At 38.8% G+C, this 24,723-nt stretch overlaps 1 protein-coding gene across 2 annotated transcripts; it reads right to left on the bottom strand.

Annotated features, from left to right (window-relative positions):
* Positions 1–1,231: 1,231 nt before the first annotated feature.
* Lerp (lysosomal enzyme receptor protein) lies at positions 1,232–24,499 on the bottom strand. 2 transcript variants are annotated; one of them, XM_069338679.1, is made up of 5 exons: positions 23,083–24,499; positions 15,974–16,154; positions 11,701–13,538; positions 8,400–9,163; positions 1,232–2,053 (listed from the first exon to the last, which is right to left on the bottom strand). In XM_069338679.1, exons 1-5 carry the CDS (start codon positions 24,145–24,147, stop codon positions 2,020–2,022), a joined length of 3,882 nt encoding a protein of 1,293 aa, XP_069194780.1. In that variant the 5' UTR covers positions 24,148–24,499; the 3' UTR covers positions 1,232–2,019. The 2 variants fall into 2 exon arrangements, with proteins under 2 accessions (XP_069194780.1, XP_045597766.2); XM_045741810.2 differs by lacking the exon at positions 1,232–2,053 and having other exon boundaries at positions 7,384–9,163.
* Positions 24,500–24,723: the final 224 nt, after the last annotated feature.

The following is a 24,723-nucleotide window of genomic DNA, read 5'->3' as shown; positions in this document are numbered from 1 at the left end:
ATTTGGATGTGAATGTATGGATATTATGGATTAAAACTGCATGACAAGTTTGCATTAAACAGAACAGCTCGATATCATAAGCTAAGCAAAATGGAAGTGTTGTGGATGTATGCAAATAATATTTCAAAACAGTCAAGAGGTGTAAAGAATGTGAGAAACAGTACAAACAGCAATAGCACAAACAATAAAGTATTAGAAAATTTGTTGAGTAGAGATAAAATAATTATAAGAAAAGTTCTCAAATGATGTGGGAGAATAATGATAAAAATGTTCAAAGAATTCAGTTAATAAGTAATTGGAATGATTAGTGTAGGGTTGTAATACTTTGAGTAAAGGGTGTAAATAAAAAAAAAAGATCCATGAACAACAGATAGATAAGATGTATGCAAAGATGAAAAAGTGAACAAGACAAAGGAGAAAAAATTAAATTTAAGATTTAACTAACAAAAATTGTGATGTAAAAATATAAAATGTTAATAATCTGACAAGTTTACAAAGGAGCAAAATACGTTCTGTACAGAATAACGGGTTAAAAGATAATACGTAGGCGGTGCAAAAACTAGCTATACTGTATTCTTGGAAAATGGGAAATCTACAAGTACTATATTGACTACAAAGTTATGAGATTACTAAATGAATTTAAGTGGTTCCAGGATGAGGTGCAAGTGCCATGTTTGCACAATAGTGACCAGAGTAGTACATGCAAGTACAGTAAATGGATTAATACCAAAGGTAAAATGCAATTTGCAAAGTTGTTCTGGGAAGCATGGAAGAATCCTAAGTGACTAAATAGAGAATGCAGTATGATTTTATTATGCGAGAGGAAAGTGAAACATTAAAGGAGAGAATGCTAATTAATTCTTATGAACTTAAGTATGAACTTGCTGCATCTTCCAAGTGTACACACAATCTTTAAAGATATATCAATAAATACTCCAAGCATGAAATACACTACACAATTCTCATAACGAGCTATCAAATATGACTATTTTTGCTGACTGACTGTCTTCCTATGTCTTTTGCATATACATCTTTGGTTTCTAAATAATTTACATAATATTTCACTGTAACTTTTAATTTAGATTATTACTTTATATCAAAATATCCATGCAAGAGCCATGATTGACATAGGGCATTTTAGTACAGTTTGCATCATTCTTGACTAAAAATCTGGGATTTGGGGTTCAACTCCCAGGCAGGACAGAAATGGTTGGGCACGTTTCCTTTCACCTAATGCCTCTGTTAACCTAGCACTAAATAGGTACCCAGAAGTTAAGCAACTGTTGTGGGGCTTGCATCCTGGGAAGGGTCATTAGTTCGACCTTGGGAGAACCTTGATATGTGCCTATGAATATACACGTAGGCTTCCTGTCTCCGTCAAAAATGAAAAACAAAATAATACATTTTCTGTTCCTATTGACATTATTTCATAATTTGCCTCCAATTTCTATTTACTTTTCATATGCAAATCTTATAAAATGTTTCTAAATGAAGTTGAACTTATTACAAAGTGCCAGTATCAATTTTTTTAATTTATATAAGTTGCAAGACTGTGAAGAGGTATCAGTATAAATCACAATAGATAGTTTATCAATTTAACCTTACTAATCTTTATAAAGTCCCTCCTTATACGGTATTTCTTCTCATTACATTACATTAAAAGATACTTTTATCACTTGGCCCTAACATTAGAGATCAAACCTGGGTTCTGTGGCTCATCAACATAGCCTCTTTCCTCATTATGATATGTATTCACTATATTTACACCCAATATAAATTACATATATAATACAAATTATAAGTATATAGAAAAGGATAACTACAAGCTTACTAGATTTACTCATTTAAAAAATTGGCACCAAGATGCCGAGACTGCAGCAAGATTAAGTCAATATTTGTTCAAAGCCACAAATTAGTAGAACCATATTAATAGTTCCTTATGATCAGCCAGTTGAACACATTACTGAATTTGGAAAACATTACCCACTAGATGATACCAGTTTTGAGGATTCTTGTAGGTTATGACACATCATCCAAGAGCAGAGTGGTGTGGCTAGAACAAAGAATGTAAAACAATATTAATCATCCACTGCAACTTTAAAAAAGTAATAATGAAAACAATGTAGTGGGGAAAAAAATCAGAAGCCAAAATCTTAAAAGAATTATGCTGGTCTTTGAATGTAGTAATGAAACCAGTTTGCTGCAAATTAATAAAAATAAAAATCTGTAAACAGCATGAAATATGCCATGAAATAAATATTTAGATTTTACTAATGAACATGGAAGTGGAAATTGTTCTTAACAGCAACTAAGAAAATTTTCAATAAAGAGTCCAGGATATAGGCATTAATACCACTCAAGCATTTAACAAGTGACAACCAGACTGTCTAATTCATTTCAGTACAGTACAGTACTTAGAAACTTCATTTCTTTTAACATAACAACCCACTAACTTGTCAAAGATATACTTTCATGCTAGTAACTTAAACTACAAGTTCAAGTTTTCCTTGAATGATTTGACATTTTCCTGTCTTTCACTGTAGCTGTATGGAATATGAACTTTTAAGCTGAAATATAATTCAAATACTGTACAATAAACAGTGCAAGGCTCTTGACAAAATAAAAATAGATGTGCGATGTTTTGACATCGCCTCTGATTCTGGTATGCTATACAATAATTTATCAATGCAAAATATAATTATCTATTCCATCAGGCATATTCTGCAAACTGGAAATGTGTGCTAAAACTTGTGATGCTAACCATATAGTGACTCGATGGCATGGTATTCCTTAGGGCATGCTGGGAATATTACTATTATGAAGATGGGAGATGCTGCTATGTATGATTGCTAGCATGTCATGCTGCTTGTTTGTTTATACTACATAGTGCAAATGATGTAACAAATGGACGATTAATATTTATGACAGAAATACAGTATATAGCCGTCTTTCACTATTATTCCCAATTTGTCTGTGTGAATTTCTTCCCTCTCTATTAAAGTGGAAAATGGGATAATGAGTGAATGAATCAATTAAGTACACAAGATACTGCAAGCTAATCTAGCCTATTCCACCATCCAATATTAAATATGAGTCTTGAATACTTAAAAAGTACCATGCATATCCACACCACAGTTCTTTGTTTACAGTCTTCATTCACCATACCTGCAGTTTCACATACAACATCCATGTTACTCAAATCTCAATAGTAATCTATGTTATCTTGCAGTCAGCCTAATTGCCTTCAAGATTTCATTCTACCATGTTTTAACCGATTCACAAAATCCAGTAATGATTCCGACTTGAGCAATTTTCCGATATACAATAGTGTATTAGCTATTATTTCACAATCTCCCTCTTTTAATTCAAGATTATCAATTATTTTGCCTTCTTAGTAAATCATGAAATAATATCACTTTTATTCAAATAACTTGCTGACTTCCAAATTTTTTTTGTACTATCAAGTAATTTGAAATAATTCAAGTCTCATTAGCATTAAAAATTCATTAATACCAAAACATCTGAAACTGGCTGTGGGATGTTCTATGTGAAATGAAAATAAATAAAAAATTAAGTTTAGTCACAACCGTGGCTAAAGTTTCCATTGTGCAGTCATACTGACAAATATTAAAATGCTTAGCATATACTCAGCTTTAAGAGACTTGCATGCCAGCCATAACTCCTGCATTTAAGCATCACTCTCCATATAAATATATAAGTATAGTAGTCAACAATTTGTGCAATTTTCTAGCATTAATACATGCCCAGCTAAGCTTCAGAAACAGCACGTATTGTTAAGCCATAATCATTCTGGTTAGCTGCTTCCAAAACATTACACAAACATGCATTTTTAAGCAAGAAATAATAGTAGTAGATATGCTGTTTATGCTCAGGTTCACTTTAGTGATGTGGACTAGTAAAATAATAAAGAATAAAAATATATCTTTAATGAATGTAATTCATTCCATGGCACACAAATAAGAATACGTAAAGTAAATGGAAATACTGAAAACCCTAAAAAAAATGAAACAAAAAAGTAATGCAGATTATGTAAGAATAAAAGTCATCTTAACCACTGAAGTTACACTCGACAAGTTCATCAAACTGGGCAACTGAATCATGAAATAAAATTATTTGAAACTTACGAGCTATAAGTTCGTGCCACTTTTACAAATGCAAGACCCATTTTACTTTTTCTCGCACATTTAATAATTTTTAAGTATAAATTCATAAAAAATGTATTAAATATATCACATATGGCAGATATTAATAAAAATAATACCTAGTAACATTGAATATACTTTATCTTTAATATTTCATATTGGATAGTACTATTGTATTTGATAAGCAATACCAAAGGGATATTTTTTCTACAAAAATGACCACAAAAGAATTACAATTTTACTTAGCCTTCCTTGCATTTAGCATAGTTGGTTTCGTAAGAATAAATGTATGGGAATACACGGGATGACAGGTGATATTCTGAACTACAACTTGCAACTCCTTCCATTACCTGCGCCCAAAACTAAATTCCCAAATCTTGGAAAGTGGTGATGCTTCTTGGCAACACTACACCTAAACTATAGCAAAAAAGTATCCACTCAATTTAACGGGCTCTTTTATATCAATCTGCCGGTAATAATGACCGGTTTGAGAGACCGGTATATAGACCCCCATATATCGGTCTGGCAGTTGATATTACCGAAAGTCGGTATCGAGTTTGTTTTGGCATCGGCGACCCCTCACATGGTAACAGGCCACCGACCTCTAAGACATTGAGGGAGGGATGGGAGGCAGTGATTGATGGAGGGAGCCATTGAGGGAGAGAGGCAGGGAGTGGTGGTGGTGGTGGTGTTGAGGGAGGCAGGGAGTGGTGGTGGTGGTGGTGTTGAGGGAGGCAGGGAGTGGTGGTGGTGGTGGTGTTGAGGGAGGCAGGGAGTGGTGGTGGTGGTGGTGTTGAGGGAGGCAGGGAGTGGTGGTGGTGGTGTTGAGGGAGGCAGGGAGTGGTGGTGGTGGTGGTGGTGTTGAGGGAGGCAGGGAGTGGTGGTGGTGGTGGTGTTGTTGAGGAGGCAGGGAGTGGTGGTGGTGGTGGTGTTGTTGAGGAGGCAGGGAGTGGTGGTGGTGGTGTTGAGGGAGGCAGGGAGTGGTGGTGGTGGTGTTGAGGGAGGCAGGGAGTGGTGGTGGTGGTGTTGAGGGAGGCAGGGAGTGGTGGTGGTGGTGGTGGTGGTGTTGAGGGAGGCAGGGAGTGGTGGTGGTGGTGGTGTTGAGGGAGGCAGGGAGTGGTGGTGGTGGTGGTGTTGAGGGAGGCAGGGAGTGGTGGGTGGTGTGTTGAGGGAGGCAGGGAGTGGTGGTGGTGGTGTTGAGGGAGGCAGGGAGTGGTGGTGGTGTGGTGAGGGAGGCAGGGAGTGGTGGTGGTGGTGGTGGTGTTGAGGGAGGCAGGGAGTGGTGGTGGTGGTGGTGGTGTTGAGGGAGGCAGGGAGTGGTGGTGGTGGTGGTGTTGTTGAGGGAGGCAGGGAGTGGTGGTGGTGGTGGTGTTGAGGGAGGCAGGGAGTGGTGGTGGTGGTGTTGAGGGAGGCTGGGAGTGGTGGTGGTGGTGTTGAGGGAGGCAGGGAGTGGTGGTGGTGGTGTTGAGGGAGGCAGGGAGTGGTGGTGGTGGTGGTGGTGGTGGTGTTGAGGGAGGCAGGGAGTGGTGGTGGTGGTGGTGTTGAGGGAGGCAGGGAGTGGTGGTGGTGGTGGTGTTGAGGGAGGCAGGGAGTGGTGGTGGTGGTGTTGAGGGAGGCAGGGAGTGGTGGTGGTGGTGGTGTTGAGGGAGGCAGGGAGTGGTGGTGGTGGTGTTGAGGGAGGCAGGGAGTGGTGGTGGTGGTGGTGGTGTTGAGGGAGGCAGGGAGTGGTGGTGGTGGTGTTGAGGGAGGCAGGGAGTGGTGGTGGTGGTGGTGGTGTTGAGGGAGGCAGGGAGTGGTGGTGGTGGTGGTGTTGAGGGAGGCAGGGAGTGGTGGTGGTGGTGTTGAGGGAGGCAGGGAGTGGTGGTGGTGGTGGTGTTGTTGAGGGAGGCAGGGAGTGGTGGTGGTGGTGGTGGTGTTGAGGGAGGCAGGGAGTGGTGGTGGTGGTGGTGTTGTTGAGGGAGGCAGGGAGTGGTGGTGGTGGTGTTGAGGGAGGCAGGGAGTGGTGGTCGTGGTGTTGTTGTTGAGGGAGGCAGGGAGTGGTGGTGGTGGTGTTGAGGGAGGCAGGGAGTGGTGGTGGTGGTGTTGTTGAGGGAGGCAGGGAGTGGTGGTGGTGGTGTTGTTGAGGGAGGCAGGGAGTGGTGGTGGTGGTGTTGTTGAGGGAGGCAGGGAGTGGTGGTGGTGTTGTTGAGGGAGGCAGGGAGTGGTGGTGGTGGTGTTGAGGGAGGCAGGGAGTGGTGGTGGTGGTGTTGAGGGAGGCAGGGAGTGGTGGTGGTGGTGTTGAGGGAGGCAGGGAGAGTGGGTGTTGAAGAAGGCAGGAAGAGTGGGTGGTTGTGGTGGTAAGGGAGGCGGAGGGCAGAATTGCTGACCAAGGCGATGGTGCCAAACCTCTCACCCATACTGTATTAAAAATTTTAATCTTAGTTGTAAAATATTTATGCCAAATATGTTAATTTTTGTATATTACAATACATTATTAATCATTAACATGTTTTATAGTTTCCTATTTATTAATTAAACAAATATAGCTTTATTTATGAATTATGCACAGTTGGCATCTGCTAGCAGATGCCAACAGGTAGCCAGATGTCCCATTACATCTCGGCTACCCGTTGGCTAGATGCAACCCCAAAGGGAATGATGACAACTGAAATCACCTAGCAGGAGCACAGGCTCTGGCAAGGAGTCCAGCAGGTGTTTCAGATCGGGAAGAGAAAGCGGAACACTCGGGGGGGCAAATAAATAGAACAAACGGTGTACCATTTCCTCACAAAGATACGAGCAGCAGAACAATGGAGAGGCGAAGAAAAAGTAAGGGGACAAAGGGAACATCCGAGCAAATCAAGAGAGCAGAAGAGTTAGGAGCCCCAGCAACAGCTGGGGGGAAAGGGAAGAGGAAGGAATATATACGAAAGTGACCTGAACGAGCACCAAGCATCGGCTCCCGGAGACAGACACAAAGGGGCGAAAACCGCGAAATCAGAAGCTGGAGTTCGAGGAAATTGGCAGTAATAAGCCACGAACGTTCCATTGAAGAATAGACATCGACGAGAAGGAGGGATGGAAGACATTTGGAGGGAGGGATGTGTTTGGTTAATATGGTTCACTTGTTGTGTGGTCCACTTGTTATACAGTATAAAGTATATCCTACCTGAATGTTACTTGAAAAATTACCAACATCTTAACTTCGAAAATACCGGAGCTCCGGAAATAACGACCAGGGTACAGCCCCATATAGGCCATTAAATTGAGTGGATACTGTACTGTATTTTCACACATTAAAGATGCATACTGGTATGCAAATACCAAAATTAAAAAAAAAAAAATCTTCAGCGGTAATATTAGTAGCAAACGCTTGCTTTAGAATTAAAATATACACAACTCTAAACTTAAATGTAAATTATTGTATTACCTTGCACAATGCTCTTTACATAGTTCACAGCACATTATGAAGGCCAGTATTGTTTACATTCGCCTTAACATTAACACAGCAATCAACACAAATGCCTGGGGTTAATTATGCATGTCCAAAGTTTGGTTTATATGACAGCAACTTTTATATTCGTTTAACTCATCCACATGCCTCGGACACCATACAGGACACACACTCCATGGCAAATCAAGCATTTTGTGGTCTCTTAAGGTAGTTACAGGGTTAGCTTTGAAATATTAAGTGTTAATCTGTCAATATACATGATATCAGAGTGTTTAGAGTGATGATAGTATAGTCTGTTCATCTGTTCAAAGTAACACCATGTTAAAAAGTTTATCAACAGTACAGCATAGTGCATAATAGCTTATAAAATAGAGTTTTTAAAATCAAAACTATTGCACTGTTTAACAAAAGTTAATTATGAAACCTACAGATTTTTTGCTTTATTACTATTGCAATAAAATGTAAAAGACAAATTTATTTAATTTTTGCTAACATATTCCTGCATTTAGTTAAAATTATTTACACAATGCTACCTCTTCTTAATTACCAGTTTTTTGGTATACAGGTAAAAATTTTGTAATAACATATAAAACTTATTTATAAATTAAATTACTACAAAATTCTTTTAGTTTATTATGACTTGTACCAAAATAAGTGGCAAGTTCTTTATAGCCAACGTAAACTAAGTTAGCTATACTCTGAGGAGATCATCATCGCTATCATCAACCCTAAACACTCTAACAGAGGAAGTGGTTCCTAGAAGTGTTGAGTTTTCAGACCGTGGCTGCCCAATATTTGTATACCCTCTGATTCCGAAGAGTCTTCGAGCTGAAGTCACCACACGCTGTCCCCTCTCCGATTTGAAAAGGAGCAGCACTGCCACGAAAACAATGCCCGAGATGACAAGAACACTGGCAATGACGGTAGACACGGCAGAGTATGGCTTGTCAACTTTGCTCTTTTGTGTGCTTCCTGTGCCACTCTCATCCTTGAAGATGTTATTATTGTCTTCATTGCCCAATGACTTATCTGCAATATCAGGTACAATACCACTCCCAGGATTGTAGATCCCCTCAATGCACGTTAAATTAGTTTTCCAGCGGAATACAGCTAAGCAGTCCAGGGTCTTCATTAAATCATCAGCACTTGGATGGCCAAAGCCAGCACTCATGTCACATTCAAAGTATATGGAAGTGGTCTTAAAGCCAGAGAGTGCTTCAACACATGCACTTCCTCCGTAATATGTAAGTTTTAATTGATTATAATCCCACTTCAGTTCAGATTTATTAACTAACCCATAGCTATCTCCATCGGCAGTACAAACACCAGATTTCTCGCATACAGGACCACAAACATTTACATTGAAAATTTTGCCTTTAAAAGGAACTTTATAGCCTGCTTCTTGCTGTAGGGGTTTCAAATCAATATTGGTTTTGGCAGCATCAAACTTGATTTGGCACACAGGACCAGAATCTGCTTCAATGACAGATTCTTCACAGACAAGAGCTGTGCGCCACTCAAACTGGTACTGGCAATCATGAGTCAGAATCTTGAAAACTGGATGTCCCTGAAAAGATATTCTAAAATTAACATTACGTTATGGTAAGCAACTTCGTTACAAATCTCTTAAACCATAAAAATCTAAAAATATGACTTAAATTACTAATATCAAATATACTGTCCTTACCCCATGCTCATTATGCATGGGGCAAGGATAGTATAATATTTACACAGCGAACTACCTAAATTACATAAATAAAACTGTTACATGACATGATTTCTAATTTTGTAACATAATATTGTTCATCTAAGCCACACTTAGTCATGGGGCTTCATCAAAACAACTCATCTTCTTAAAAATCTTAACCTTCCTCGTACTTCAAGTCCATACATGAACATGCACAAATATGGATTAATGATATACAGTACAAATAATGTAGTACATTATTCATACTACAGAAATGCATATTAAATATTTATTTAAGTATTCTTGGTTTTAGATCTTTAACCACTGTGCTGCACCAACCTAGAAATCTCATTCTGAGAGTTGTACAAATTTTTTTTTAATTAGGCTATATTTTAATGTTTTTAATGTTTTGATCACTGTTTTGAAATGAAAATGGTTGAGTTTGGAAACATTTTGACATTAACTTTACCTGAACATTTATAAAAACAAAAAAAATTGTCCTGAACAATTGCACTATGAAGTTTTTGCCAAAAACAGGTGTGCAGTGCAGGGGGGTTAATAATTCATGAATCCTATCAAATCTACTAATAATAGCATTAGACAAGGTAAATGTCAGTACTAAACACACTTCTAATAGCTACACCCAATACTGTATGCATACAATACTGTATATATGAACAAGTCACACGTTTCACACAAAACCACTACAAATGCACCTTTAAAATATTCCAATAGCAACAATGCACAAGAGTCCTTGATAAACCAGTTCTTAATTATCAAAGAAGGCACCAAGCCAGGAAGGCTATGTAGCACTATCAAATGTGCGGAATAATCAGAGGGCGCTAAATATTACCAAGGATGCCAATGTGAGAATAGAAATGCATAAGGCGAATGATATCAAAAGTATCCGATTCACCACAAATTTTATCGAGGGACAAGTGACCGCAGGGGACAGTCGGAAAGCAAGACACGCTCGTTCTGGAAGTCAGAACATTCAACAAGGATATGCACACTGTAAGAGGGACAATGCGGTTAGGACAATAAGGAGCAGGGCAGCGCTCCATTAAGTGTCCATGAGTTAAACGCGTGTGGCCAATACACAACCTTGCCAGAGTCATTTCCCACCGCCGGTTACGGTGGTAGGAGGAACGCCACAGGGAGACACTACTCTTAAGAGTACGCAGTTTGTTATCAGTAACAGAAGACCAACAACCCTGTCAACGGGCAAGGATGGAGGAATGAATAACTGGGTAAAGTTGGAATAAGGAATACCTTTACAGGAGATGGGACAAGTGCCCAAAGGACAAGGACAAAAGTAAGTAACAGAGGCATCTACCGAATCAACAAGGTGTTTATGGAAGGAGAAATCGTCAGGAAGTGTAGAATCCAGATGGAGGAGATCAAAGTATTTAGCCCACAAAGCAGGACCAAACAAGGCGTTGTACGTATTAGTATGGGAAGGGATCGTGCGAGTGCAGCCGTGGTGGGGACGGCATTGAGAACCCCCAGAGAGAGAGGGGGGTTAAAAGGCGCAGTAGTCACAATGAGAGACCGAGCCGTGCCAGGGGACAAGGTGGTCACCACTAAGGGCTTGGGGCTCAACCCAACCACAGAGGAGGGAGGGGAGCCAAGGGAAATAGTCAGGAGAGTCAAAGGAGGAGTTACGTCTGGACCCAATGAAGCGGGGGCTACAGAGCCCAGTCTTCCAACACAGTCCGACTTGGGGGCTTGGTCGCCCACCCCACGAGCCCGAGAAGTCAATAAGAGGAACAGTATTCAGCCACATGAAAACGAGAGATAATACTTTCATTCATGAATGTGCCCCCGCATCCACCATGGAGCCACAATTAGAGGATAGGACACCCAACCAGAGACAGGTCTTGCTGGGGCTCCCCTACGGGTACATCATGAATACACGCCCCACAATCACCACCTTAAGAACCGTCAGTCCACCGAGATCGGGTTCAGCAACAAAAGGAGGATTGACAATAAAAGCGTCCCCTCGCTCGCGACGTTGGGTACCACAGTTCTACGGGTGAGAGAGTGTACCTCCCCAAACACCCGGGCATCAAATCAGCAGAAGTCCGAAAGAATAATCAAGACTGGCAAAAGGTCGGCGGGAAATGACAATTAGATAGGAGAAGAGAGGGGGGGAGAAAAATGAAACAAGGAAAAGGAAAAAGATATTCAGCAAAATTGGTGAAGACAGCAGCAGGAGCATAAGGCTTCAAAAGGATAGAGGACTGACCCATGGAGCATCACACTCCGGCAGCCGCCCACCAAGCCCCCTCATAATGACAAAGGGCCAGAAAGGGAGGAGGAGCACAGCATTAAATTTGAACAGATTTAATGACATTACTGGACATCAAAAAAAGTACTCTGAAATTATATTAGAGACTAAAAGGAACAACACATACCTTGCCTGCAGATGCATCACAAACAAAGTGAATGCGCGATGTAATACTGTAGCCTGGGTTGGAGGGGCAGGGGGATCCATGTGCATACATAATCTGTACACCATCATTGTAAATATATGTAGGTGTCACAACTGGGTGGCCAAGATTGTAAAGTCCCGTTTCTGAACTTGGGCTAGAGAGGCATGCAGCAGCACCTGGCTGACAATTGAGGCCAGTGATTGGGTTGAGTGGTCTGCAAACATTTAAGTAAAATTTTTCTTTTGGATTATCTGGGTTTGACGTTTCATAGTTGCCTGAAGCCCTAATAAGGTGAGAGAGATCAATTCGACGTTCCCACGTATCAACAAAACAGTTAATTCTCCTTTCACAGGCCAGGTCTGTGTACCAGTTGACAAAATACGTGCATGTAACTATGTCATCTTCTATCAACACAGGACCCTCTTTGGTATTCTCTGCCCCACAAATGAAGCTGATAAAGGTAGACCGTTTAGCAGGATTATTATCGCTACACTTATCTCCCCCAGTGTAATGAAGGAAAATAAAACCTGGAAGGAACTGCAGATTGGCATTAGCCTGTCCAGCATTTATAATATTAGCTTCATTATTATGCATGAAGCTGCAAGCTGCTGTACCTTCTACTGGACATTTCTCTTGACTGACTTTGGCACAAACATTCAAGGTAAGATGGAGTCCATTGCTATTTTGTACTTCATAGCCAGTTTCTTTCTTTAATGAATTAAGATCAAAAACATAACCTGGATTAGAACTAGAAACGCTACAATTTTCACCAATATTTGTTGATGAGGTTGTGCTCCCTATAAATTCTGGACATGCTGCAGAAGTTTTCCATTCAAAAAGATATTTGCAATTTTCCTCACCAATGAACTGTGGATAAGGATACAGCTCATCTTTGTCACATACAAACTCTATTATTGTTTCATAATGCTCTGGCTTGTTTTTATCACATAAATCACCACCTGTATACTTCAATTTTAGTTTCCCATCGTCCAGATATGGACCACTCTCAACTCCACCAATATTTACCGATTTATTTTCATGTTTAAGGTCGATAACACAAGCTGCTGCATTGTAAGGACACCTGCTGCTCTTGCTGTGCACTACAGACCTGCAAACATTCAGTACAAACTTCTTTGATCCATCAGGAAGAAAGTACTCTTCATTAATATTGGGTGAAGACAGAGCATTAAGATCGTATACCTTTCCATCATCAGTAAATACGCTGCAATCTACAACACGAAATGGTGGGCAAGCATGTTTCGTCCGCCAAAGAAAGTGATATTTACAAGAGTTATCTTCATGAAGAAAATGAGGCCCATCCCTACCACTTTCATTTTGATCACACAGAAAGATAATCTGTGTGGACCTAGTCTCATCACTGTCACATCCTCCTGTGCCATTGAGAAAGTTCATCATCAGAGTACCATCATTAAATGTCACATCAGAAGTTGCTTGTCCAGCACTATTTTGCTCATTTCCTTTTACCTGACATATCCCTGAAGTGTTTTCTCCTTTGCATGATGACAGAAGTGGACCACATAGATTTATCAAGTAATTGTGTACACCATCTGTGATATTGTAATCTTTGATCTTATTTCTGAGTGGGTTCAGGTCAAATAGGTTCTTATACAATGGATCCATAACTTGACATGAACTGCCTTTTTTCATGTGGCGAGGACATGCAAATGGTGTCAACCAAATGAACACGTATTCACAAGTTTCCGTTTCTTCCACAAGCATGGGATGATGATCTATTGAATTACACACCAAGTTGATTCGAGTTGACCGGGTATGTTGTCCATTTTGACACGTGTCTCCACCTGAGTAGTAAATTCGGCATTACAAATAATAAATACAGTACTCAAAAAATACATCATGAATGTGCAATATATTCAAAACTTTCTACTGCAATTATATAATTTTTTTTTTAACATTTCACAATTAAATGAACTACATTATAGTACGTATAGTATATATGTACTGTTTGGGTAAATCAAGTGGTAAAACACAATTTTTGTTTAAGTTTGAATTGACAAAATATATACTGTAATAAAATCTTTTCAACTTTAAACAGGTAAATATTAAAGATACAGATATCAAGAATCTAAAAATACTACATTGAAACCAGAAATATATTTCTTTATACAGTACCATAATATGTACACACTAAACACATACAGAACCACACTTTCTTATAGAGAAACAAAAAGTATGAAAGTTTAGTAAGCCTTTGGAATTACTATGAAAGTAGCAAATCAAAATGATGCCAGGAAATGGTGGGCTAATTGAGAGGACAGTCTATGTAGTTCTTCAAATTAAATGTGGAATGGCACAATGTAATACAGCATCATGAATTTAGGTGCAATATAAAGTCGAGCATCAATAATCCAGAATTACATTAACTGGCAATTCTTAAAAACTGCAACAATTTCAAATTCTTAAGTTTTTCCAATATCCAGAAAATACCCCAAAAACCACATTGGATCAATGTTGCCAACATTTATCTAATGACAGATCAGCATGATCCACAATGGAACAATATGATTGTTGCTGAATTGACATCAAATCAGCTTTATCAACATTAAAATAATGAGCAAGTAGAAGATTGATCGAATGGGATCCCCAAACGGGCATATTTCAGAATACTGTACGAATAGGGTAGGGGAATGATAAAGAGGAGTAGAATGAGTACATAGGATGGAGTTCAGGGAACCTGGGTCCAAGGGCAAGTCAATTTCTTATTCAGAGTCTGCTTGCTCTGTGTGTCCGAAGTAGGCAAGAGCTAGAAGTAGGCTTTGGGCTAGAATCATCCAACTTTCACACATAAAACCTGAGGGAGCGGGGGTAGAGTTATGCAAGTGTCATAGGTCAGAGTCAGCCAAAGTGTCATACTTTAAGAAATATCTGCATCTTAAGTGCCTCCCCTTCATGAAATTTTCACGATGTCCGACAAAATCAAGGGTTGTTTTTTCCGAGGTTTGATGTTTTCACTAGTCACCTGCAGGAAGGAAAGTACAGTATTCGCCTAGTTGTGTTTGCGTTGGTTGAGCTCTGGCTCTTTGATCCCGCCTCTCAACTGTCAATCAACTATGTACAGGTTCCCGAGCCTATTGGGCTCTACCATTTCTACACTTGAAAACTGTGTATGGAAGCTGCCTCCACCACATCACATCCTGAAGCATTCCATTTCTCAACTACTGTACTCAGACACTCAAAAAATTCTTTCTAATGTCTCTATGGCTCATTTGGGCACTCAATTTCTACCTGTCCCCCCCCCCCCTTAGTGCTTGTGCCCCTTATGTTAAACGATCTGTCTACAGTACTGTATATCTACCATATCAATTCTTTTAAGAATCGTGTACGTGATGATTATATCCCCCCCCTAACTTTTCTGTCTTCCTGTGACGTGAGGTTTAATTCCCATAGTCTCTTCTCATAGCTCATACCCCTCAGTTCGGGTACTAGTCTGGTGGCAAATCTTTGAACCTTCTCCAGTTTAGTCTTGTGCTTACTCTGTGTTTGAAAGTAGGATGTAGGGGATGAGCGAGAGGAGTGAAAGAGATGGGAGGGGGAGATCATGAGGAGGGGGTGATGATGGGGATGGGGGGGGGGGCCAAAGAGGTGAGAAGAAAGGTAGAGAGTGGAGGGGAGAGTATTAGGGAGGAGAGAAGTGGGGGGGGGGAGGGAAGGGGAAGAGATTCAGGCCCACCTAGGTACCCCATCTAGTGAATCAATACAAATAAGGATCAATTACAAACACTACTAAAGCTCCTGATTATCCATAAGATACTTAAGCTAGGACAACTTGGCTGTGAGCTGACTATGCTGCCCACAGGTTGAGGCAAGAACAACCAATATCTTCAAAATAAGAGACATATGTTCGGTTCAAAGAGATGGAGAAGTGAAACAGCAATGAAGCTTAAACATGTGATGGAGTTAGGTAGAAGCTTCACATACAGTCTCTCAAGATGAGAGCTCAAATCCCGTCTATCATAGTCAATTCTTACTTTAGAGAGCACCCAAACATGATTGTTCAGGACACTGTTTTAACTACCATATTGTATTGCAAATTATATTCTATTTGTAATCAGATGACAATTTATAGCAAAGGATCTATTTAGAATTATTTTATAAGTAATTAAATCTGACCTTTTAAAACAATAACAAATACTGTACATGATACTATACACAGTACATAGTCAAATATGCATGGAAAATAAGCAAAAATATACAACTTCAACATCCACACACTCACCTGTGTAGATTATGGTAATTGACCCATCTTTGTTTACTGATGGGTGTGAAGTTAGGAAGCCTAGGTTGTAAGAGCCCTCTGGTCCTACACTGGTCTGACATGCACCAATAGGACCCACAGGACACTGATAATGGTTAACTTTATTCACTGGCCCACAAATGTTGATGTGGTACAAAAAACCCTGCAGAAAAGTTAACAGTTACTATACTGCTCTTCTACCATCAAAAAAAAAAAAAAACATGTCACATACTGTAACAGTTAACATAATGCTTAAAAATTTGGGCTACAGGGATGCATAAACAACAAATAATGTGCAGAAGCTATTAAAGAATCACAGTATTGCAAATGTTTTTAATTTCCTTTTCAAATAAGTTAATGCTGTGAAGTTCTTGTAATATTAAACAAAAATATTAACTAGACACCAAGATATTGTAAAGGTTCCCTATTTGGTTTATTAAACATTATGGAAAAAGTATACAAAAAAATTTATTAAATAAGAATATCTGGTCACATAGCCTACAATAACATTCCTGCACCTTACAGCCCAATGACATTACAGTATTGCATATGTCATTGGATGTATGACAAGAAAAACATCTATGGCACCTGCACCAGATAATAAAATGTGAAATACTTTATAAAGACAGTTCAGGAACTAGTCAAATGTTATAAGTACAGTATCCCAAAAACACACTGATATATAAATATATTCCATTGTCATACTGATATATAAAATTTACTTTATAGAAACCTTTTAGAATAAATTTTACAACATTAATATTAATCACAATTTAGAGCATAGAACAGTAGCTTTCGAAAATCATAGGAAAGTTATTTTTTATTGTGAAACTTGAGTGAATATTTTGTGTTCCAAGTAATGATGCCAACTGAAGATATTAATGTTATCAATAGACTAAAATACAGTGGTTATATTTGTTGCAAAACTTATAAATGAATGTAAAAAGAGATGTTCTATAAAATGACACTGGAATGGATGCAACACATGTTATACATAGGGATACTACCAGCAAACTACAGTATTGACATCCAGAGTTTCGTCAGTCTCCAGACACCTTAGCATCAACCTCCATATGGCGAGACATACCACTCGTGTATATTATAACCTATATTATACAGTCCCTTCTTTAATTTCCATACTTTTAGTGAGAGTCCAGAGACTAGCATTTGAGGGTGTCAGTGGCAAGTGCCAGGCACCCCAGTGTTCAATGTCTCATTTCTCAGGAACTACCAGTGCTCAGATCTGATATTGTGCAGCATAATAGCAAGGTGTGCCAATATCTTTTAGTGGTATCTTTATATTATTTGGTGATATTTTTGTTTTGCTTCCTCCCACATATCTACAGACAAACCAGACATTCATGCATAGGCAACTCATTCATGGAAAACCTACTGACCAATAGATTCTGATATTACAGTATTATGCAAAGTAGCACGATCCACTTTTCATTTTCCATTCCATTTTTATTTAAACATTTGATTTAGAAATAATGTACTGTAGTACTTTATTTTAATGTTCAGTCAGAAAGCAGGGCTGAACTTGGTACCCATTGAAAACACATTTTATATCCATATACACTGTAATGCACCTCTTAAATTTTTTAAGAATTACATCTGCATAAAATTAAAGAGAACAAATAAAATAAAATTTAAACCACTAAAAATTTATGATTAAAAAAAAAAAAAATTATTTTCCTAAGACCTATGCACTTAATCATGAAAAATAAGTAAAAATATTTGTTCTAGCAGGTTTCTATTAGACACTGTGTTTCAAAGTATTTTTGGAGTACATTTCTAAGAGTTTGTAACATAAGTTTACGTGTACATTGGTGGTTGATTAGACACACAGAGTTAGTGGTTTTATTTTATTTATTTAGTATAGTCTTGGTTAAAGTAGCCGGTTTGTTGGCAGTGTGGTGAAGACGCGTAGAAGTTGAGACGAAGCCTGGAGCAGGGCAGAGAGCCGAGTGAGGTCAAGAGTAGAGAGCTCGGATACAAGGTGCGAGTTATAGAACATTGCACTTTGAATGCAACCAGAGTCGAGGAGCTTTGTGCAGGACGAGAGCATGGAAACTCGATGCGGCCGGAGTCTGCATCCAAAAGCATCTTGCGAGTGTAGTAAGTGGATACGACGAGTGCTACATTGTTGTTGGTGAATATTGAAGATATACGGTATCTCTTGAGCATCTGTACTGAACCACTTGAAAATAGATTGATTATTCGCTATCGACTGCTTATACCGTACAGTATAATCAGTCCACACCTCACCTGACCATCTACTAATAGGTTAGAAAGTAGTGTTAACTGTAATTAGGGAAGAGGTAAGAATTTGTCATGTAACGTACGGTTATGTTACATTGTTGGGTACATTAGATACACAGTGTTTAGCGAGTTTCATGTATATTTAGTAGTCCTGGATACAGCAGTGTCGAAGATGTTGAGACGGAGATTGGAGCAGAGCAGAGAGCCGAGCGTGGGCCGGAGTCGCAGAGCTCTATGTGGGAGAACGTTGTAGCTCAATGCGGTCCTAGTCTGCTGTCTGTTCTGTGTTGAAGCTGTAGCACCTTGGAGACGATTAGAACTGCCTACGCCAAGTGCTACATTCTTGATTGGAAATTGTACTGAAACCTGTTCGCAATTCGCTTGATTATATTCGGTGACTACACCTCAGCTTCCTCCACTAGGAGAGGTGGATGGAAGAACACTAGAAGTAGATGGAAGAACACTAGGAGAGGTAGATGGAAGAACACTAGGAGAGGTGGGTGGAAGAACCGTTACCTGTAAATAGGGCTAGGATTGCAGCTTGTGTAGTTAGTGCTAATTAGTTATGCCATTAACATAATGAGATAATGGAGCAAGTCTAAGGTTTACTCGCTACAGTCATTAGTGGACTAAGGAGAATTAAACCCATCTCATTATCTGCACACAAGATAATGAGAGTTTCAAGCACGTATACAGTATTACTAACAATATACTTTCTACAAGTTCCTGGAATTTTTCTCATTTCATTTGTGACGATAATCTCTTTCAAGAGAGATTGAGCCTGCTCTTCCCTACATATTTACGTCTTTACTATATTGAAGATATGTCCACCAGTATCGCCAAACGTTTTGCCCAGGAAGCAAAGCGTACCAGTGCACCACCAGACACACCGGCTTCCACCCGCCGTAAACCAGCAAACTACCCATTCTCTGCCTGCCTGTTGCTGATTGGCTGGTGTCTCGTCGCACCTGCACTCACGCCACCACAAGAGTCGACGTCTGGGTCAGCAGCACGCCGACTCCTCAGAATATCTCTGTGCTCCTTGGAGTTGACATCTCTCGCTAGTAGACTAAGCCCTGGCTGTCGTGTACTAAGGGAGGTGGCAGCTTGAAGCCAGTATTCCCAGCACCTCACTTATTTGATTTTGCACTTACTTGTCTTAGATTAACTTTTCATTGCCAGTAATTATTCATGTTGTTTTGTTTGTTGACTTGTTTTGAATTTTACAAGATTGTCTTTATTCATATCTTGTTTTCTAGAGTAATTAAAAATTTCATTGTTTATACTTTGTGTTTTGTGTGTCTTCCCATTACGCTACCACAGACAAAGGACAAACTTCTCTTTTTTTTTTTTTTTGTTATGTGACGAGGCCCTGCCCCCAGCTTTTGAAACAGCCGAACACCAACGCTTTACCGTCACACATTCTATACACTATTTCAAACACACAGCTCATTCTCTCAATCTGTCTCTCGGTACAAAATGTAACTGTATATTTCTAGTTAGGCTTAACAAACTCGAGTAACTCACTTAAACTTTCAAGACTGATGCATAGAAAATGCCAAGAAAATATGTCAATATTATGTTTGAATTTTAAATGTTACATTTTTTACCACATTGGTCAATTCTGTGTATATATATATATATGTCGTACCTAGTAGCCAGAACTCACTTCTCAGCCTACTATGCGAGGCCCGATTTGCCTAATAAGCCAAGTTTTACTGAATTAATATATTTTCTCTAATTTTTTTCTTATGAAATGATAAAGCTACCCATTTCATTATGTATGAGGTCAATTTTTTTTTATTGGAGTTTAATTTAACGTAGATATATGACCGAACCTAACCAACCCTACCTAACCTAACCTAACCTATCTTTATAGGTTAGGTTAGGTTAGGTAGCAGAAAACGTTAGGTTAGGTTAGGTTAGGTAGGTTAGGTTGTCGAAAAAACATTAATTCATGAAAACTAGGCTTATTAGGCAAATCGGGCCTTGCATAGTAGGCTGAGAAGTGAGTTCTGGCTACTAGGTACGACATATATATATATATATATATATATATATATATATATATATAAATATAAAATATATATATATAAAATATATATATATATATATATATATATATAGTGCCTTGGGATTTCTCAAGGAATTGGGGTCCAAGCTCATTGACGTCACCAGAGACCCAAGGGCTTCCAGTTTTTTATTTCAGCGTCTCAGTGTGGCGATCCAGAGGGGAAATGCTTGCTGCGTCCTCGGTTCCTGTCCAGAAGCGGAGGAGCTTCAAGAGATCCATAACCTTTAGGCATTTGTCTTGTATGTTTTGTAACCTTTAAATACACAATAAAGGAAAAAAAAAGGGAAGGGGGTGGTAGGAGAAAAGCACACAAACTGTATTGGAGGGAATACACATTCCCTCCAATGCGTTATGTGTGGTTTCCTCCGAGGCTATGGGTCCCCCTTCTTCCAGCCAGAGGTGGTACTCCCTTCCCTATTAAAAAAAAAAAAAAAAAAAAAAAAAAAAAAAAAAAATTATTATATATATATATATATATATATATATATATATATATATATATATATATATATATATATATATATATATATATATATATATATATATATATATATATATAAAATAATAGAAATGATACTTTGCCAGACAAATGACTTTGCCCTACAGATGTTTCAAGTGTCAATATTCAAAGACGATGTCTATCATTTGCAGTACTGTACAACCTCCAGACCATAAGTAATAAATTTTTGGGAAAAAATGGAATTTAAATCTTAATACTGTAGTTCAGAACCGATTTGGTCTTTATTAGTCTTCTTTTGAGGGTCCACTATATATGAAAACCAACAGATCTTTGTGCGAGATACTAGGTTCACATTTACACTACACTACACCACACATTTAGTTTTTCAAGTGACTAATGTAGACTATTAGGTTGGTTTAGGTTAGGGAAGGTCCAACAAGGATTCATTAGGCAAGGTTGTATTAGGCTTGATTACTTAAGCTATACTGTACAAGTTAGGCATAGTAGGAAATGGAACTTCATGGCTAGCATCACTGCAGAATTTGTCAGTAAGTATGCCCCAGTTTTGCTATACAGTACTGTGAGCATTCTGGATCTGTTTTAACCCTTCGCACTGCATACCTTTTATAATGAGATTCCCATAGTGAGCCAAAAATAAAATGTTCCAAGAACAGTACTTTTTCCCTTTTGATATTGTTAATTAATTAGCACCCAAGAAACATGAAAATCCAAGTAAAAAGTCCAACTCTTGTAGTTTAGCTGTAGTGGCCGGGAGAGGTTGTGTTTTTTAAATGAGGAGAGTTCCGTCATGAGAATACCTTTGTCTATTTCCAATGTTTCTCACTATATTTATTTAGTTTTTTCACTTTGACAAGTTGTATCTCTGTCAAAGATGGTGTTCATTATGTATAACTTTGAAAATACTGTATATATATACATTGATATATTTGTATAAATATATGTACACCATGTATTTATTCATACTTATATAAATACACCAATATATATATATATAAGCCTAAATTTTATAATTGGACATAGCACACATTTTGCCCGAAATATATACTGTAATGGTAATCACTCGCTTGCTATTGTTAAAGTTTCAGTGGCTCATAGTATGGCTGCCCTGTATGTTCCAAAGGTATGTACTGCCTTAGTAACTTGGCCATGGAAGGAAAGTGGGACCCAACATTTTTTCTCCAAGATGGGGGGATGATTACCAGAAGCCGGAAGAAGTAAATGTGAGCCCCCTTGAATAAATGGCAGTTTCGAAACTTATGATATACTGTACTGTACTAAAATCACATATTGGCTGGCGCATCACCACACTCCTTAATATGTTGGCTGGTGCAGTGCAGGGGTTAAGGCTCATTTCACAGACAATATTAAATTAGGAACTAGATTATGGAACTCACTCCCTAGCGAATTGAAAAGCTGTCAAACTTTTGCCTCATTCAAAAACAAAAAGTACCTAATTTCATCTTCATAGTTTCCTACACTGAGCTTTATATTTGCTCTGTATCTAGTGTTACCCAATCTCCCAGTCTTTATGTACTTAATCCAAACAATTTTATCATTGTGCTCATTGCTGTATTGTGCCTATTAATTTTTGTTAAACTACCATTCAAGCTGTCAATGCAATCAATCTGAGCTACCTATGTGCTTTAATATACCTACAAATTTATCTCCTTTAATTTTTTTCTTGCTATGTACCTGTTATCATTTTACAAAATTTTGCTAGTATTTACCTACTTAAAATTTTCTTAGATTAAGGACCTGCTCGAAACGCTGCGCGTACTAGTGGCTTTACAAGAATGTAATTGGTGTGAAATGTTTCCTCACAATCCCAATGTACCTTCTTGAATACATATAAATAAATAAATAAATTAGCCTTTTTTCCAAATAATTTTTTGTATTCCTATTAAAATTGAAATATTTTATTATTCCTTTTTATTTACATATTTATAGTGTATTATATTTACATACATTATTTATATAAAATAAAATATTTTATTCCTATTAAATAGGAATGCCAATTCAAGAGTTCTGCTGCAATTTTTGACAAGATTTAAATATATACGTAAACACTAAACGCAGACATTTGAAATTGAAAGTGACGATGTTTCAGTCCATACTGAAGAGGGCATTTTGCCAATTTTCCCATTTCTAATATACAGTACAAATCAAGTGTTTACTTGTTCATGTTACAATGCTGTCTAAATTTGTTTAAATTACAGTATACAGTATCTCTTATAGCGTATTGCATATAGAAACCAAAGACTGTAGATACAGTACCTTGTGATCACGCCGGGTATCCAAAGCTTCCCAGTTGCCTCTTGACTTGTATAAGGGTCGTAGGTCAAAAACATTGCCCACTTCATCCTGTATAACGCATGACAGAGGTTCTGGTGTGCATACTGTTGAAGTCTTCAAACTGAATACTGTTGTGCTTTCATTCTTCGAGACAAAATAAATGTGAGTTTTGATTGCAGTTCGATCACAGTAAAGTCGGAGTTCAACGGTGGCGTTCTTATGCTCGTACACGAGAACCAGAGCCTCGTCACTCCACGTCAGTTTCATATCCTCGGTTGTGCCTAGAATTACAGGCTTGGTGCCATTATTCACACTACAAATAGTTGCATTTTCCTCTCCACAACTGCCATTCGTAACAGGACCACATATGTTCATCTCGTACGAGGCGTCTGCACTCTTCACAGTGTAGTAACTTGGCGAGTGTAGCATGTGGAGATTGAGCATATGGGTAGAATTTGAAAACTGGACCATACATGTTTTTGAATTCTGAGCATCAAGTTTCTTTGGACACGCTGCACTTGTCATCCAGGCAAACAGAAACTGGCAGTGTGGAGCAGACATCAACACTGGACCAGACATATCATGGGTCCCATCAGGGTCACAGATGAAGTTCATGGTGGTCTTGTATGGCCTGCTTGTACCTCTGTAAGAACAATTCTCACCATTTTCGAATACATAGTTAATCCAGCCTTCTTCGTGAACCTTTATATCCACTACATTAGTCACCTGTCCAGCATTACCTATAACCTCAGAATGGGTAACATTTCCCTCTATGGACGTTTCAATGACACACACTCCTGTAGCATTCCCGGTACAGTCTTTGGGGACATTCCTGAGAGGATGACAAAGGGACAAGTAGAAGGTTCTCCTATGGTCATCTCCAGTGTGTAACTTTTCTGTATACAGCCAGTGATCTCGGCCAGCCAGCTCACTCAGGTCATACTCTTGAGCACCATCAACGATTTTACACGGGTAATCCTGGCCCAGCACGCCAGTGGCCGTAACACAGAGAAAGATGGGCAGCCAGAGAGCTCCCACGCGAGACATGTTGCCCCGAGGTAGAACACAGAACTAGTAATTCAGCGGGCAGGTCACATGAGTAAGACTCACAGCTGAGTCATCAACAACGCACTTCTATCTCGCCGCTGGTTTGTGTACCTTGACAGCGATAACGGCTCCACACCTCGCTCCTGCTGTCACCTCTCTTCAGGTCATCTTCCAGGCACCAGAGTGTGGTAGTAGAGGTCACTGCTTGAGGTCACTATTACCAGCGTGGTCAACTCAGGGCACCTCTGCCGGCTTATAAACGGGTTCTATACGCGATTAACCATAATTAACTCAAAATGTTCTTCCATTGCTTGTTTTTGACTCAACCAACTTCCAATTATAACCATTAAAGTTCTTTTAATATTTTAAGGCATATCAAATATTGGGTACGGTGAAATTTATGTTTGGTTATTACAGGAAATATTTATCCTCTTCATTTTCCCCGTATTTATGATAACTAGTTAAGAGATTTTTATTTGTACCTTTTTGTTTAATATTATAAGTTTAGAAATATTTATAATACGTTTTATTATCAAATTATGATTCATCCACATTTATCACTCAAAGCCAAAGTCG

Source organism: Procambarus clarkii, chromosome 40 (genome assembly GCF_040958095.1).
Source record: "Procambarus clarkii isolate CNS0578487 chromosome 40, FALCON_Pclarkii_2.0, whole genome shotgun sequence".
Lineage (NCBI taxonomy): Eukaryota > Metazoa > Arthropoda > Malacostraca > Decapoda > Cambaridae > Procambarus > Procambarus clarkii.
Note: the sequence above shows the minus strand (reverse complement) of the source record. Positions and strands in the feature narration are given on the sequence as shown.